General features: G+C 38.3%; 1 protein-coding gene across 1 annotated transcript; it reads right to left on the reverse strand.

Annotated features, from left to right (window-relative positions):
* Nucleotides 1–16476: 16476 nt before the first annotated feature.
* LOC111513351 (uncharacterized) lies at nt 16477–17319 on the reverse strand. The gene has a single exon (XM_023169552.2). It carries the CDS (start codon nt 17317–17319, stop codon nt 16477–16479), a length of 843 nt encoding a protein of 280 aa, XP_023025320.2.
* Between the last annotated feature and the right edge of the window lie 1686 nt (nt 17320–19005).

Genomic DNA, 19005 nt, shown 5'->3' on the forward strand with positions numbered 1-19005 from the left:
CAAAATTGGGGGGTGAAAACGTAAATCCTCGCGCGATAATAACTTCTATTGCGGAATATCACCAAAATCATAAGTTTTGGGTATAGGGAAGTGTATCATAACTAGGGCTTATTTTCATTATAGAATTGAACCTTGTGGAAAAAAATGGGGGTTTCCTTTTGAAAAAGTTGAGATTTTTAATTTTTCTCATTCACTTATTGGACCCTAATTTTTGCACACTCTGTGGATTATTCAGTAGACGTGAAAAAGATGCTTGACCAGTTCAACCTTCAATTATCAGGATTCACTAGCTGCATATTTTTTTAATTGTTAATTTACATGAAAATGACGTATGTTCGAGAGGCTGCATCTGTCACTTTTTCTAAAAAACTCGAAAACGGTTCATTTTGGATATAGGGTATAATACATGAGTTAGAATCTAAATCATGGGAAGAATTAAAAAATGAGGTGAAATACAGGGTGTGCCATTAAAAATAACAAATATGACGTCACCTCATGTGAAACCTGAAATGTCACCTCAACGAAAATATTTCAGTTGAATTCTCCATTAGTTCTTCATCTATTCTATCAATTTTCAGAATCGCCCTACATTTAGTTTTCTTTATATAGATCGCGTTAAATCGCAAATCGCGTTAGATCGCAAATGTTTTTTTCAAAATAAAAATGATCTGCTAGAATTCAACGATATGCTTTATGTTGACAAAAGAATGTTTTATTAACTCCCCCTCCTGGCATCAAACAGAAGTTTATTTTGCCACAGAATTTTCGAATCGCTCGAGTTACTACTTTTTATATTGATATTTTAGATTTAATTATAAATTTTAGAATTGTGTTGTATATATTTTCATTTAGTGTAGCTAAAAGCACTGTTATATCAGTTGGAAACGAAACATTCGAGAAAAGTAAATTATTTAAGAAATCCGTCCTGAACATTTCGAAGTTGGAACATGTGAATAGGATGTGATTTATATCCGCTAAAGAAAAATTGTCACAAGAGAATAATGGATTCAAATCAATGCCTATTTTTGCCAGATGTGCAAGGAGGCATAAGAATTGTTATTACTAAAAAATTAGTGAATGCAACTTTGCATAAATTGCATTACAGTCATCAGGGCCAAGAAAAAACAAAAAATTATGCAGTAGATATGTTTTATTGCCAACACTGAGTAGGAATATCAACCACTTCATAGGTAATATTTCTATATGTATGAGATACAGAAAATCCCAAATGAAACAAGCATTATGTCCACATGAAGTACCCTCACAGCCATTGAGAAAATTAGAGTGTGATTTTTTTGAACTGGACAAAAAGCAATATTTTATTGTCATAGACTATTTTCAGAATACGTAAAATTGATTTGCCTAAACACAAATACAACTGCTGTAAACGTAATAATGCATTTGAAGAGCGTTTTTGTTCGTCACGGCATACCAAAAACTTTATTTTCTGATAATGGTCTACAATTTTCTTCTGAATTATTCGAGTCATTTGCTAAGACATGGAAATTTGACCACCAAACTTCTTCACCATTATATCCACAAAGTAATGGTATGGTAGAACGCGCAGTGCAAACTTTAAAATACATTCTTAAAAAAAGTATGGTCGATCAAAAATATACAGATTGGTCCAACGAAAAGTATGCACCTTGCTTTTCTCCTTTTTTTGTAACTTAACGCAAAAATGCTCGGACAGGTCAATTTTGCTTTTGAGGTGGACACATTTTAGATGTATTTTTCTACCTGTGCCTTCAACCCCTTAGCGAGGGTGAGTAACAACCCTAAAATTTTAAATGGAAAGTGGGGTCGAGTGATATATCATTTGAAAGGGCACAAAATTATCTTTCCAACGATACCTAATTTGTTGTATTTCACTCAAACATGTAGTTATTATGAAGAAAAACAACTACAACCCAGTACTTTGAAATGTGTAATTGTCTTAGTAGAATCCTACTTCAGCAAGTGCTGAAAATGTGACCCATTTGCTTCCATACAATAATACATATTTTTTTCAAATCTATTCCTAACATTCTGTAGCATATCAGGTGTTATACTTCTGCACTCTGCTGTAATTCGTTGGCGAAGTTCTTCTATGGACTCGGGCTGCGTGGCAAAATATTTATTTTTCAAGTGTCCCCAAAGGAAAAAGTCTAAAGGCGATAAATCAGGTGACCTGGCAGGCCATTCGATGGGGCCAATCCATCGTCCAGGAAACCGGTCATCAAAAAACTCTCTTACCGGAGCAACATAGTGAGGAGGTGCTCCATCTTGCTGGAAATGAAGCCGATCATCATTATGATTTTGGTCATTTTCAATTATTTCTGTGAGAGGATCAATTGTATCTTCAAGCTTGTTCAGGTAGACCTCACCAGTTAAATTCCCAGGAATAAAAAGTGGCTCTACGATATGACTACCTAATATGCCACACCAGACATTGATTTTTTGAGGGTACTGGATATGGACCTCTCGGAATAAGTGTGGGTTACTGTCATCCCAGTAACGGCAATTATACCTATTCACAGCTCCATTCAAAAAAAATGTACTCTCATCGGAAAAGCACGTGTTGAATGATAGGTGCGGATCATCAATTAGTAGCTGGCTCAGTTGTTCACAAAATTGCAGCCTTCTATCAGGATCATCTTCATTGAGTTCCTGTACTAATTTAATTTTGTACGGATGAAATTTATAGGCTTTTAATATCCGTATTATGGTGTAATGCGCCGAGAGCAACTGAATCATCGAAAGTTGCGCGCGCTGCAGTTAATTAACGAAAGAGCCGAAATTCCCATAATATCAATTTAAACTAATTGAAGGAAATAACATGCCGACGAGAGTCACCGAAATAGGATTAAAAATAACGTGAGCTGTCTCGCGGTATCGGCCCGACAAAGGGTAATGAGCTATAAATTACTGAAAACATATAATTTCGCCGCGAGATTAATGAACGATTGACATATACGATCTCAGGTGGCCAATTGTTTGCACGATAAAAGAAGCTCCAACAAGCAAAAAGATTCATTCAAGTTCTGAAAGTCAAAACGAAACCATGTGCGTCAGTAATTTGGGAAATAGTAAAGTTCTTCGATATTAGTGAAACCCGATCAGTGCGTAACAATGTGAAACAGTGCCAGTTGTGAAAATTTGAATGTCCAAATTAGCACGCTAAAAATAGTATCTCCAGTGAATTTAATTTACGTTAGCTGTTCGAAAGTTGGTGGCCTAATATTAAACAGAAGATTATTGCATTCGAAAGAGAAAGTTTTCAATATGATCTTGCAAATATTCTTATGTGAGTATAAATAAGAAAAAGCCGAAATAGTGGACGCTGATTAATCAATGTGCGAATTCTACGAGTAAACTCATATTACGTTAATCTCCGAAATAAAGGTATCATTTGATCTCTCCCTATGCACCCTGCTGAAATGTTTGATTACCGCAAATTATAATCTTGTGTCCTTTACGAACTGATTACCTATAATAATGATAACCCAGGATCTCGGTTTTATTGACTTATGTTTGAAATGTTTATCTGTCTATGCATGCTAATTCCCCTGTTTAAAAATGTCGTCTATTGATCTTGAAGTGTTTTTATAGATGAGTATTATGAATATTTGTACCATGTGTTATATTGTGAATTCTGACCTAGTATGTTTTCTGCCATAGCCCAATGTTTATTATTAATTTCATAAACGCTAACCAGAAATGTCTAAAATTGCCTGGTTACTGTGATGTTATGGCTGAATTAATAGAAATTGTATTTTTTATATGGTTGATTTTATATCTAGATTACGCTAGTTACATGTTACTATGTGCTCTACTGTCTCAACAGTTATTGTAAAAATTGTAAGGGTATTAGTATTTTATCGACAGGTAAACCTATCATAATATTACCCCCTGCTATTATCAAATGAACTATGTATGTCTGAAATATTGAAGAAATGATAATATTTTGGTTTCAACCCTGTCCTGAGTTATCAAAAAGAATCAAACCGGCGTATTCGTTGATCATAATCGAGTTATCAGCGGTTAGGATTAAAATCCACACATTATATTGGTAGAAATAAATATTTAGCTGAAAGCGTTTTATGTAATAAACTGAATTGCGAAATTGGTGCTTAGCATCTATTAATGTCTATGCTGTTCTTTAGTTATAGTTTTAAATAAAATGTTAAAATGTACTCGCCATGTGTTTCTGTAGGTTCGTAATTTAACACCTAGTTATCCATAAACTCGCTTGTTCAGGAACTACCGCTCGATGCTGAACAAGTGAATCAAGCTTTCATTACACACTTATGACGTTTCGAATCACCCAAAAATCATCTCCAGTATAACCGCTCCCGATCTATAGAGAGGGTATTTAGATTGGTCAGAAAGTGTGGGAACCGTCTCCTCAGAGTCACCAATTGAAATCAGGCCAACCAGGTGATATAGAAAAAGGAGGGTTCCGTAATAATGGACGAACGGGAGACACCTGAGGCTGCAGCAAGCTGACGGGTACTTTGAGTATGATCCAATTCAACATGTCCCAAAACAGCGACTTCCACTGCTTTACTTCTGATCGGTTTCCGTGGCTGGTGTTTCACATTACAGACAGATCCGGTATCGACAAACTTTTGGACTAACTTGGCAACGTACGAATCATTCACATTTTTCTCGGGATGACTGTTATTGAAGAGGCAAGCAGTAAGTCTAGCACAACTATTATGTTGATAATAAAGTTTAACAATTTCAACTCGTTTAGGAATGGAATAAACCATTTTTACAGTAAAGTTGAAATAATTTCAAAAGCAACCGAACTGAATCAATGAACGTTCGCCTAAATTATTTTTGTATACTTATCTGCTGTTGTTATTTGAACCAAAAAACGCACGAGAGAAATTGAGGAATGTAGTAGTGATAAAAAAGCCGTTTTTCCGCATTTTCATTAACACCAAAAATATCGAGTAAATGTTCTTGCTTTTTTTATAACTATTCAAGTAAATACAATAAATTAGGTATCATTGAAAAGAGAATTTTGTGCCCTTTCAAATGATATATCACTCGACCCCACTTTCCATTTAAAATTTTAGGGTTGTTACTCACCCTCGCTAGGAGGTTGAAGGTACAGGTAGAAAAATACATCAAAAATGTGTCCCCCTCAAAAGCAAAATTGACCTGTCCGAGCATTTTTGTGTTAACCCATTACTGCCCATGGGGTCGCTAGCGACCCACGACAAATATGTTATCAAAACTACAGCCTCAACTGCAACTAGGTTAACCACTACCTACTTCCGCAATGTTACGTGTCTATTTCTGCCGCCAAACATACTGAAGTGAAGTTATAGTTGGTTAGGGCTTCCAAAATCATTCAAACTTTTCCATATTTTTTATGTGTTGAGAATGGCTGCGCTTCCTAAGGATACATACTGGTAAGTAAGTTATTTCGTTATTGTATGTAAGATAGTTGCTTTCAGTAAGTCTTAAAAATATTGGGGTTAGATTTGCCAGTTCATATTTAGCATAGTTGTCACGTTTAGGACATTTGAATATAGGTGGGTCATTAACGACCCTCTGGGCATAGTCCTTTTGCCTCCAAGTGATGGCGAGGAAAGTGCTGAAGATTCGGGGGATGAGGAATGCATCGATCCCAACAGGTTAGGAGCAGCTCAACTGAGAGCTCCAGCGGAAGTTTGTTTTGAAGATGAGCTTTTACATGAGAATGAGAATGATACAACGACTTTTTCCCAAAAAAAAGACGGAAAACAGAGGACATATTTTCATGGAAAGGCGGAGAAGACAATCCAAACTCTAGACAAGAAAAAGAAAATCGTAAATTTGCAAAACCTTGTCCATTTACCTCCTCAACTGAACCACTCGAATTTTTTCATCTTCTGTCTGAAGAAATTGTAGAGAATTTAGTAAAATATACGGTTACATACGCTGCATCAGAAAATAGACTATTTGAGCTAAAAACTGGGGATAAGTATACATTTATAGGAATTCTTCTACTAGTGGATATGTTCCTGTTCCTCGCAGGAGGATGTTGTGGGAAAATAGTGAAGATGTACATAATTCACTTGTTACTAATTCCATGCATAGAAACCGTTTCGAAGAAATTTTTTCAAATTTGCACGCTGCAGATAATGAAAATTTACCACAAGACGACAAACTGGGAAAAGTACGCTATCTGATTGATGCCCTAAATAAAAACTTTCTTCGCTATGCGCCATTTGAAGATAATATATCAATCGATGAATCAATGATTCTATATTATGGAAGGCATACATGTAAGCAGTATATAAAAAATAAACCTGTGGAATTTGGTTACAAAGCGTGGGTTGCAGCACATAAGCTAGGTTATTGCCTACAGTTTCAAATTTATCAAGGTAAAAAAAGCCAATATGATAAAATTGAAGGAAAGGGTCTGGGAGAAACAGTCATTTTTCATTTTGCTAATTTCCTGAAGTCAGCATGTCTTTTTATTTTGATAACTTCTTTTGTTCAGCAAAGCTCTTGAAAAATTGGGAGAACATGGATACGGCACCGAAACAGTGAGGGAAAATAGACATAATAAATGTAGACTAGTGGATGTTTCTACTATGAAAAAACTGGCAAGGGGAGCAATGTGCAGTGCATATGATGAAGATAATGATATTGTAGGAGTTCGCTGGAATGACAACAGTGTTGTTACATTACTCTCTAATGAGTTTGGACTTTATCCAATTACAACATGCAAGAGATATTCGGTTACTGAGAAAGCTAAAACAGACATTCCTCAACCTAATGTGGTGAACAAGTACAACATATTTATGGGCGGTGTTGATCAACTTGATAACCACGTATCGAATTACCGAATATCCTTCAGGGGAAAGAAATGGTACATACCCATAATATTTTGGTTATTTGATGTGAGTATCACAAACGCTTGGCTCTTAGCTCGGGGGTATGGATATAAAGGTGATAACCTCTCATTCCGACGAAAAGTTGTTCAGTCTTTGCTGCTGAAATATGGAACAAAAAATATTACACCGGGACCAAAAAGAGCGTATATAAGGAACCCCACGATAGCAAACGGAAGACATATTATCCTCACCCAACAAAACAGAAGAAGATGCCAAGTTTGTAAAAACAAAACTACGAAATGTTGCGAAAGCTGTGACGTTCCCCTGCATGACAAATGTTTCGAGACATACCACACTCACTAAGTTCATTAGTTTTCTGCTGAAAGAATTGTATTTGATTTTTTTTTATTTTTGAAATACATGATTAGGAAGTCTGAATATGTTTCATATATGTTAAATGCTCACGGGGTCGTTAATGACCCATATCAAAGCTCGGCTATTATTGTAATTTTTTTTTTTTTTTTTGTGGCTATTTGTATTATCTATATACCCCTTTCTTAATAAAATTGGGAACAATTCACAAAAAATAATTCTGGGCATTAGTGGGTTAAGTTACAAAAAAAGGAGAAAAGCAAGGTGCATACTTTTCGTTGGACCACTCGATATCTATTTGGCCTTGTTACAGTATAGAAATACTTAGGAAAATAATTGGTTCACCAACACAACTATATTAAAACTAAGTTTAAAAAACATAGAACAAATTAAAAAATTAAATAATCGTCAGGAAGTACAAAGGTACTATTATAATAAAACAGCCCAAAAGAGTTTTCCATAGTTGAGGATACAAAAATAATGATTCAGGGTACTAATTCTTGATGGCAACCGGGAGAAGTTGTAGATAAGGTAAGACATAGGTCATATAAAGTTAGGTTGGATAATGGATCAGTTATAGAAAAAAACAGGAGGTTTCTAGCTATCATTCCAGAAGAAAAATCAAATGAAAATTCTGTAGTTGAAGAACCGAAAATTTTGGAAGGTAGCAATGATGATGTTATATTTGTAGAAAATCAGAGTAGAAGAGGAAGAATAATAAAATCAGTTCATAGATATAACCCCATGATATATTCAAAAATGTAAATAAAGGAAGGTGTTTTAGTGTTTTGTGTTGGGCAAAAGTAAAATCATTTGGTTTAGTTTTAGTTTCACAATAGTATATGTTAATTTGTTGTAAATTATTATCGGTACATACTTTTGAAAAAGGTGAAGATGTAGAGGAAAACCCGATATATTCATTTGAAATGTATGTACTTTAAATGTCTCACAGGAAGTGAAATAAACCAGTATTTGTCTAACTATCGTTTTATTCACAGTAACATATTGATTTTTTTTGTTTCAAAATTCACACCGCTGCACCGTAGTTCAACATTTTGCTCTGTTTGTCGACGTGAAATAATTTCAATCTATTAATCCAGTCGTATACTAATTCCGGTTCTGACGTATTAGAATAGTACGTGAGTAAATTATTCAATTTTCAGAATAATTGACTTGTCAAAATTTTTTACATTTTCAACTTTTTTCATAACCGTGTTATAATGGTATAACCCCGAATTGCCACTCTTTTTATATTCACAATTTTCAATAAAGTATTCGAAAACTTTAAAGACATCAGGTCGAATACGAGTCGGTTCCACACGAAATCTAGAATATTTTACGTGACAGGCTCAAGCATTGCCTAAATAGAGTGGAGCACACAAGATTTCTTCTTCTCAATACTTCGGAATGTATTTAAGAGTCAGCACATAGTTTTCAATTAGATTATTTCTAAAGTTATTGTTACATAGCAGTGATCAGTGTGTTCTCCAATTTTGAAGTTGAAATTGAAATATTACGGTAGGAAGAAATGGCAGGAGGATTTGAAACGATGGATTATCATCAACTTTTCGATTAATTGAAAAGGAAACATAATGATGCAAACCTTTTGAAATTATTCACGGCCATTCTCAGGCAATTGATGTTGTGGCCTATATTTCCATTTTTTCTTTTGAAAATATGAATTGTTTGAAATATATATCGAAGGCGTTGGAGAGGAAACAGAAGAATATATTCTACGTTTCGTTAAGCATCGTAGACTATTGTGCCATCGACCATTATTATGTAAGTACCCGTTTCATTTACCTTCTTTGAACTATGTAGCAAATTTCAAGATGAAAATCGGCTGAAAGAGCTAAAAATAGAGATAGAAGGGATGAAAAAATACTACATTTTTAAAAAACAGTTACACATATCATCTGTCAAGTGTTGAATAGAAATATATTATTCCAGTATATTTTAGGAAAATGTGTCATTTATCCAAATGAATGACTCCAACTTTATGAATTTTTATCAAGTATTGGAATTCTGGTGATAAACTACCGAAAATTTAAGTTGATGTAGTTTTTAGAAAAATCACTTTATTCTCAATCTCTCTCTATATCTATTTCATTTATATTAGTATGTGAGCCATTGGCACTTTTCACGATACAAGCATTGTACTGTTGAACGAAAAGTATACATTTTTATTGTTTCTGTACCCGAACCTCTTCTAACCGACACATATTAAAGTAACAGTGAACCTATTTCAGAACTTTTTGGCACATTATTAGTCGTCCTTCGTAGTTACAATAATATTAATAATGCTTTCTCAGTAACCGATAAGACTACAAAAAACGTTCGTAGGTAAAGTGGACTAAAAAAAAGTAGATTTTTTCAAAGTGGGTTCCAGCGTGACGGAGCTCTGCCTAACGAGTTATTTTGAATTTTATTAACTTATATTTCAAAATTTCAAAGTACCAATGAAAGAAAAATTGTAATTATTATAAATAGCGGAGTATAAAACTGATTACGTTCTTGATACGAATGAAAACTGGTATTTATAATACCAATATTGGATTCTTTTCTGTAATTCATTCAATATTCCACAATATTATTCCTGGTGGAAAAACTCAATTGTAGAACTTTTTCATACTTCTGAAAACACGCTTAGCAAATGCCAAATGTCATATTCATTTTCAAAGATGGATGTTAAAACTAAATTGATCCGAAGTATTTATTATAATTTTACTCATTTTCAATTCGAAAGTGGAACAAATTCTTCTTCTCAATACTTCGGAATGTATTTAAGAGTCAGCACATAGTTTTCAATTAGATTATTTCTAAAGTTATTGTTACATAGCAGTGATCAGTGTGTTCTCCAATTTTGAAGTTGAAATTGAAATATTACGGTAGGAAGAAATGGCAGGAGAATTTGAAACGATGGTTTATCATCAACTTTTCGATGAATTGAAAAGGAAACATAATGATGCAAACCTTTTAAAATTATTCACGGCCATTCTCAGGCATTTAATGTTGTGGCCTGCATTTCCATTTCTTTCTTTTAAAAATTTGAATTGTTTGAAATATATACTGAAGGCGTTGGAGAGGAAACAGAAGAATATAATCTACGTTTCGTTAAGCATCGTAGACTATTGTGCCATCGACCATTATTATGTAAGTACCCGTTTCGTTTACCTTCTTGGAACTATGTAGCAAATTTCAAGATGAAAATCGGCTGAAAGAGCTAAAAATAGAGATAGAAGGGATGAAAAAGTACTACATTTTTAAAAAACAGTTACACATATCATCTGTCAAGTGTTGAATTGAAATATATTATTCCATTATGTCTTAGAAAAATGTGTAATTTATCCAATTAATGAAACTAAGAGAATGAATGAATGAATGAACAATGAAAGATATTGCAACATAGCAGTGATCAGTGTGTTCTCCAACTTAGAAGGTGAAATTGAAATATTACGGTAGGAAGAAATGGCAGGCGAATTTGAAACGATGTATTATCATCAACTTTTCGATGAATTGAAAAGGAAACATAATGATGCAAACCTTTTAAAATTATTCACGGCCATTCTCAGGCAATTAATGTTGTGGCCTGCATTTCCATTTTTTTCTTTTAAAAATTTGAATTGTTTGAAATATATACTGAAGGCGTTGGAGAGGAAACAGAAGAATATAATCTACGTTTCGTTAAGCATCGTAGACTATTGTGCCATCGACCATTATTATGTAAGTACCCGTTTCGTTTACCTTCTTTGAACTATGTAGCAAATTTCAAGATGAAAATCGGCTGAAAGAGCTAAAAATAGAGATAGAAGGGATGAAAAAGTACTACATTTTTAAACAACAGTTACACATATCATCTGTCAAGTGTTGAATTGAAATATATTATTCCATTATGTCTTAGAAAAATGTGTAATTTATCCAAATAAATGAAACTAAGAGAATGAATGAATGAATGAAGAATGAAAGATATTGCAACATAGCAGTGATCAGTGTGTTCTCCAACTTAGAAGGTGAAATTGAAATATTACGGTAGGAAGAAATGGCAGGCGAATTTGAAACGATGGATTATCATCAACTTTTCGATAAATTGAAAAGGAAACATAATGATGCAAACCTTTTAAAATTATTTACGGCCATTCTCAGGCAATGAATGTTGCGGCCTGCATTTCCATTTTTTTCTTTTAAAAATTTGAATTGTCTGAAATATATACTGAAGGCGTTGGAGAGGAAACAGAAGAATGTTATCTACGTTTCGTTAAGCATCGTAGACTATTGTGCCACCGACCATTATTATGAAGGTACCCGTTTCGTTTACCTTCTTTGAACTATGTAGCAAATTTCAAGATGAAAATCGGCTGAAAGAGCTAAAAATAGAGATAGAAGGGATGAAAAAGTACTATATTTTTAAAAAACAGTTACACATATCATCTGTCAAGTGTTGAATTGAAATATATTATTCCATTATGTCTTAGAAAAATGTGTAATTTATCCAAATGAATGAAACTAAGAGAATGAATGAATGAATGAAGAATGAAAGATATTGCAACATAGCAGTGATCAGTGTGTTCTCCAACTAAGAAGTTGAAATTTAAATATTACGGTAGGAAGAAATGGCAGGAGAATTTGAAACGATGGATTATCATCAACTTTTCGATGAATTGAAAAGGAGACATAATGATGCAAACCTTTTAGAATTATTCACGGCCATTCTCAGGCAATTAATGCTGTGACCTGCATTTCCATTTTTTTCTTTTAAAAATTTGAATTGTTTGAAATATATACTGAAGGCGTTGGAGAGGAAACAGAAGAATATAATCTACGTTTCGTTAAGCATCGTAGACTATTGTGCCATTGACCATTATTATGTAAGTACCCGTTTCGTTTACCTTCTTTGAACTATGTAGCAAATCTCAAGATGAAAATCGGCTGAAAGAGCTAAAAATAGAGATAGAAGGGATGAAAACGTACTACATTTTCAAAAAACAGTTACACATATCATCTGTCAAGTGTTGAATTGAAATATATTATTTCATTATGTCTTAGAAAAATGTGTAATGTATCCAAATGAATGAAACTAAGAGAATGAATGAAGAATGAAAGATATTGCAACATAGCAGTGATCAGTATGTTCTCCAACCTAGAAGTTGGAATTCAAATATTACGGTAGGAAGAAATGGCGGGAGAATTTGAAACGATGGATTATCATCAACATTTCGATGAATTGAAAAGGAAACATAATGATGCAAACCTTTTAAAATTATTCACGGCCATTCTCAGGCAATTAATGTTGTGGCCTGCATTTCCATTTTTTTCTTTTAAAAATTTGAATTGTTTGAAATATATACTGAAGGCGTTGGAGAGGAAACAGAAGAATATAGTCTACGTTTCGTTCAGCATCGTAGACTATTGTGCCATTGACCATTATTATGTAAGTACCCGTTTCGTTTACCTTCTTTGAACTATGTAGCAAATCTCAAGATGAAAATCGGCTGAAAGAGCTAAAAATAGAGATAGAAGGGATGAAAAAGTACTACATTTTCAAAAAACAGTTACACATATCATCTGTCAAGTGTTGAATTGAAATATATTATTCCATTATGTTGTCGGGATGGTGATAGGTAAATTATTATTTACACGTGTTCAACGATAATATTTATTAACACAACACCACTACAAAACACTTCAGCAAAATAGCAAGAAGAATTTGAGGGACCACGTGGTTTGCAGACGGAGACCATGTGTTTGCAGGCCTAGCCCTCAGTGAATGGATTCGATGTTACTCACTCCACAGTTGGCATCAGAAAAAACTCCTGTCTCTGGATTTCTCCTCAGGTGTCGACCCGGAAGTTCAGGTTAGCCAACGCACATTTCGAGAATTCGACTACTCGATTTTCGAGTGTTCGATTACAGTGTTCGATTTGGATGACTGCTTGACAATAAAGAATTTACATGTTTTTATACTAAGCAGTTGTAGGAAAAGTCCCTACAGTACCCCCCTGCCAGTAGTGAACGATATAACATTGAGAATGAATATGATATATGAGGAAAAGAAAATTTCGTAAACTAAAGTATTGAGGAAGAATACTAAGTGTGAGCCATTTGAGTTCCTGATAGGTGAATCGTCGAAATCAAAGAATAGGTTGCAAAATTATTTAATTGAAGTCTGCCTGGTAGCGTTCGGTGAATCGAACACGACGACCTGAGCGCGTCCTGAAGGCAGGTGGTGATGCTGGTTCTTGTTGTAACGGAGCTTGATTATCTCCTGGAGAAGTAGAAATAAAGGTTTCGTCATCATCCGGGTCATCTTCGGGTGCCGTGATGTCCTCGGGGATAATGTAGGCTGGTTTGAGACGGTCGATGGATACTGGAACGTTTCTGCCTCGCATTGCAAGAGTGAAGTGTTTCTCGGCTCGGGAAACAACTTCGTAGGGTCCATCGTAGGGCAGCTGAAGCGGTCCTCCTGAAGCGTCGTGCCTGACGAAGACGTGGCTGGCGGTAGCGAGGTCTTTGAAGACAAAGAGCTTTCGCTCGCCGTGCCTGCTGCCGCTGATTGGCCTGAGTGCCTGGAAGTGCTGGCGTAGCTCACGTATGAAGTCGGCCGCGTCGTCTATGTCCCTGGTGGAGGTTGATGCTAGGAACTCGCCAGGAAGTCGGAGTGGTTCTCCGTACACCATTTCTGCAGCGGTGGCCTGAAGATCTTCCTTCCAAGCTGCACGAATCCCCAGGAGAGCGGTCGGGAGCGTATGTGTCCACCGGTCGGATTGCAAACACTTGATGGAGGGTCTCAGCTGTCGATGGAGTCGCTCGACCATGCCGTTGGCTGCAGGATGGCATGCTGTTGTCCGTAGATGGTCAGTACCCAAGAGTTTGTTGAGGCACCGGAACAGGTGAGACTCAAATTGTCTACCTTGGTCTGTGGTCAGGCGGAGTGGAACGCCGTAGCGTGCGATCCAGGTGGAGTAGAACGCTCTGGCAACGGTCTCGGCTTCCTGGTCCTGGAGAGGTATTGCTTCTGGCCATCGTGAAAAGCGATCGACGCAGGTAAGACAATACCTATATCCCTCAGAGTACGGCATAACGATGAGGTCGATGTGGACGTGCTCGAACCATCTAGAAGGTGCTGAGAAGTTGCCAATGGGTGTTGATACGTGTCGTGAAATCTTGGACTGCTGGCACTGGATACAGGCGCGAGCCCAAGCGCGACAATCTCTGTTGATGGAGGGCCAGACATAGCGCTGTCTGATGAGCTTGGTGTTCGCTCTGACCCCAGAATGCGTGGATGGCATCGAAGGCTCGTCTGCGAAAGGCGGCTGTCAGGAATGGCCGCGCCGTCGTAGTGGAGACGTCGCAGAAGATGGCAGCGTTGGATCCAGGTATGGTCACTTGACACAGGATTAGGCCAGAGTCATTTCTCTGACGGAGTTCCTGGAGCTGCTGGTCGTGTTGCTGAGACGCTGCGAGGGCTTCAAAGTCGAGTGGCGTAGTGATGGCATCAACTCGGGAGAGAGCATCCGCGACAACATTATCCTCACCAGAGATGTGCTGGATATCGGTGGTAAACTGTCCGATGAAATCCAGGTGGCGGAACTGACGCGGGGAACACTTGTCAGACTTCTGGCGGAAGGCGAAAGTCAGTGGCTTGTGATCGGTCACGACTGTGAAGTGGCGTCCTTCGACCATGTGTCGAAAGTACTTGACGGCCTTGTAGATTGCTAGAAGTTCCCGGTCGTAGGCAGAGTATTTGGCCTTAGCATTGCTCAGTTTTTTCGAGAAGAAACCCAGAGGTTCCCATTCGCCGTTGTCCATCTGATGTAGGGCGGCTCCAACGGTGTGATCCGACGCGTCGCAGACCAAGAGAGTTTGGCGCCGAGCTTCGGATGGGCAAGAAGTGTGGCGTTGGCTAGGGTGTCCTTGCAGGCAGTGAAGGCAGCTTCGGCGGTGTCGTTCCACGTAATTGGCTTCTTCCCCTTGATGTTGTTCTTAAGTAGGTCATTGAGTGGGGTCTGGGTCCTAGCAATCCTACGCATGAAACGTCTGTAAAAGTTAATCATGCCTAGGAACTGCCTGAGGTCTTTTGCTGTTTCGGGCCGTGGATACTCCTGGATTGTGGAGACCTTCTCAGGAAGGGGTTGCGTGCCTTTGCCAGACACAAGGTATCCAAGAAACTTGACTTCTGGCTCTCCGAAACAGCATTTGGATGTGTTGATTACGATGCCGGACTCCTGTAGACGTTCGAACAGCAGCCGAAGATGTTTCTCATGTTCTTCGTCGTTCTCTGATGCCACAAGGAGGTCGTCAATGTATGCGTAAATGAAGTCCAGTCCACGTAGTTTCTCATCGATGAATCGCTGGAAGGTCTGTGCTGCGTTGCGGAGACCGAAGCTCATTGCTGGGAACTCGAACATCCTGAATGGCGTAGTGATGGCCGTTTTCGGGATATCCTCCGGAGCTACAGGGATCTGGTGATAGGCGCGGACCAGGTCTATAGTGGAGAAAACTGTTTTTCCGCGCAGCGTCTGGGCGAAGTCCTCGATGTGTCGCACTGGGTAGCGATCCGGTATCGTACGGGCGTTGAGAGCACGATAGTCGCCACAGGGACGCCATTCGTCCCCTTTCTTAGGCACCATGTGGAGAGGAGAAGCCCAGCTACTCTCAGAAGGGCGGAAGATGCCCAGTCGCAGCATGGACTCGAATTCTTTCTTGGCGGCGTTGAGTCGATCCAGGGGAAGGCGTCGCGGTTTGGCGGCGACGGACTGACCTGGCGTCGTATGAATATGGTGCACCGTTTTGTGCTTCACGTTGTCCGTAATTTTGCACGCACCATCGGGACGAGTGATTGCCAGGAACTGCTGAAGCAGCTTATTGTATCGCGAGCTGCCAGTGATTGTCTTGATTCCTGCAACTGTCGCGCACTTCGATTCCTGTCCCACTACACTCGGACTCGTCGTGCGATCAAGCAAGCGTCCGTTGCGCAAATCGACGAGGAGGTCAAAATGGGATAGGAAGTCCACACCGATAATCGCCTTAGACACATCCGCGATCACAAAGTTCCACGTGAAATCACGATGGAGACCCAGGTTGAGAGTCATCGGGATTAGGCCGTACGTGGCGATAGTTGTACCGTTAGCCGCGGATAGCTCGAACCCGGTTTTCACTCGACGGCCACGAACAAGTTTACGCGGAAACACGCACAAATCGGCACCTGTGTCTATTGAGAAATCTACGGCACTGTCCCTGTCTTTTAAAAATAAGCGGCGCGCGGTGGGGCAGCTGTCACTTGCCGCCATTAGCGACTGCCCGGTGCGTTTCCCATGTCCATAGCGCTCGCGGCGAATGCACATGGTTGCCGGCACTTATATGCGTCCCTACCGAATCGGTGGTGATACCAGCATAAACCATCAACCCGGCTGGCCGATTGCGAACGCGTGCGATTTCGCGAGCATGAACGGTCACGCGATTGTTTTTGGCCGCGTCTCTGTCTCCTTTCGGCCCGAAGCGCATTGATCTCGCGGTGCTGTTCGGCAAGTTGTGCTGATAACCGCGAAAATTCCTCACGCAACCATGATTCGGTAGTACTCGACACTGCTGAGACTCTTTGTTGGGGCGCGATAGCTCCCATTGCATCCGTGACAGAATCGGCGGTCCTCGCCAGGTCGTCGAAGCTGACTCCTGGTTGTGCTGCTTGCACTGCGAGGCTGGCGCGAACAAGTGGATTGATACGGTCCATCCACATGGTCAGGATGATGTCGTCGGCTGCTGAGGGGCCTGCAAGTGCCTGCAGGTGCCGCAGAAATTGTGATGGCGTCCTATCGCCGATGTCCTCGCGTTCCAGTAGTTGACGCGTCTTCTGTGCTTGTGACTTCCCCGGGCGTCGAAGCAGTGTCTCTTTAAGCTGTTCGTAGGGCCTATCCGCTGGCGGGTTGAGAATTAGGTCGCGAACCTCGCCGGCCTCTCGGTCGTCGAACGACTTTGCCAGCACGCGGAACTTTTCGGAGCTGGTTTTGACGCCGGTGTCTTCTAGAATCCACTCGACCCGTTGGAACCATAGCTCCGGGTCATTGACAGTAAACGCAGGTAATCTGAGACGCGCAGACGCCACACTCGCGGATTCGGGGCTACCGTTTGGCATTGTAGCGTCTAATTACTAGGACTTGTTCAGACTGTTTGAAAACTGTATTGTTTATGTACACAACGACGCGTGGAATTCACAGAGTACTTACTTTTATAGCTATTATAGTCAATATTTGGAAACGACGCGTAAAATTCACTTGTATCACCGTCACTCAAAAAAAAAAAATAATCACGTCGGGGTCACCAATGTCGAGACGGTGATAGGAAAATTATTATTTACACGTGTTCAACGATAATATTTATTAACACAACACCACTACAAAACACTACAGCAAAATAGCAAGAAGAATTTGAGGAACCACGTGGTTTGCAGACGGAGACCACGTGTTTGCAGGCCTAGCCCTCAGTGAATGGATTCGATGTTACTCACTCCACAGTTGGCATCAGAAAAAACTCCTGTCTCTGGATGAGAATCGGCTGAAAGAGCTAAAAATAGAGATAGAAGGGATGAAAAAGTACTACATTTTTGAAAAACAGTTACACATATCATCTGTCAAGTGTTGAATTGAAATATATTATTCAATTATGTCTTAGAAAAATGTGTAATTTATCCAAATGAATGAAAATAAGAGAATGAATGAATGAATGAAGAATGAAAGATATTGCAACATAGCAGTGATCAGTGTGTTCTCCAACTTAGAAGTTGAAATTTAAATATTACGGTAGGAAGAAATGGCAGGAGAATTTGAAACGATGGATTATCATCAACTTTTCGATGAATTGAAAAGGAAACAATGATGCAAACCTTTTAAAATTATTCACGGCCATTCTCAGGCAATTAATGTTGTGGCCTGCAATTCCATTTTTTTCTTTTGAAAATTTGAATTGTTTGAAAGTCATACTGAAGGCGTTGGAGAGGAAACAGAAGAATATAATCTACGTTTCGTTAAGCATCGTAGACTATTGTGTCATCGATCATTATTATGTAAGTACCCGTTTCGTTTACCTTCTTTGAACTATGTAGCAAATTTCAAGATGAAAATCGGCTGAAAGAGCTAAAAATAGAGATAGAAGGGACGAAAAAGTACTACATTTTTAAAAAACAGTTACACATATCATCTGTCAAGTGTTGAATTGAAGTATATTATTTCATTATGTCTTAGAAAAATGTGTAATTTATCCAAATGAATGAAAATAAGAGAATGAATGAAGAATGAAAGATATTGCAACATAGCAGTGATCAGTGTGTTCTCCAACTTAGAAGGTGAAATTGAAATATTACGGTAGGAAGAAATGGCAGGAGACTTTGAAACGATGGATTATCATCAACTTTTCGATGAATTGAAAAGGAAACATAATGATGCAAACCTTTTAAAATTATTCACGGCCATTCTCAGGCAATTAATGTTGTGGCCTGCATTTCCATTTTTTTCTTTTAAAAATTTGAATTGTTTGAAATATATACTGAAGGCGTTGGAGAGGAAACAGAAGAATATAATCTACGTTTCGTTAAGCATCGTTGACTATTGTGCCATTGACCATTATTATGTAAGTACCCGTTTCGTTTACCTTCTTTGAACTATGTAGCAAATTTCAAGATGAAAATCGGCTGAAAGAGCTAAAAATAGAGATAGAAGGGATGAAAAAGTACTACATTTTTAAAAAACAGTTACACATATCATCTGTCAATTGTTGAATTGAAATATATTATTCCATTATGTCTTAGAAAACTGTGTAATTTATT

Source organism: Leptinotarsa decemlineata, unplaced genomic scaffold, assembly GCF_025532065.1.
Source record: "Leptinotarsa decemlineata unplaced genomic scaffold, Ldec_3_MD MMD2_P_RNA_scaffold_14, whole genome shotgun sequence".
Classification (NCBI taxonomy): domain Eukaryota; kingdom Metazoa; phylum Arthropoda; class Insecta; order Coleoptera; family Chrysomelidae; genus Leptinotarsa; species Leptinotarsa decemlineata.

What these genes read in the sequence shown, in the direction of transcription:
- LOC111513351 (XM_023169552.2), bottom strand. Translation starts at nt 17,319, where the DNA reads ATGCCAAACGGTAGCCCCGAATCCGCGAGTGTGGCGTCTGCGCGTCTC.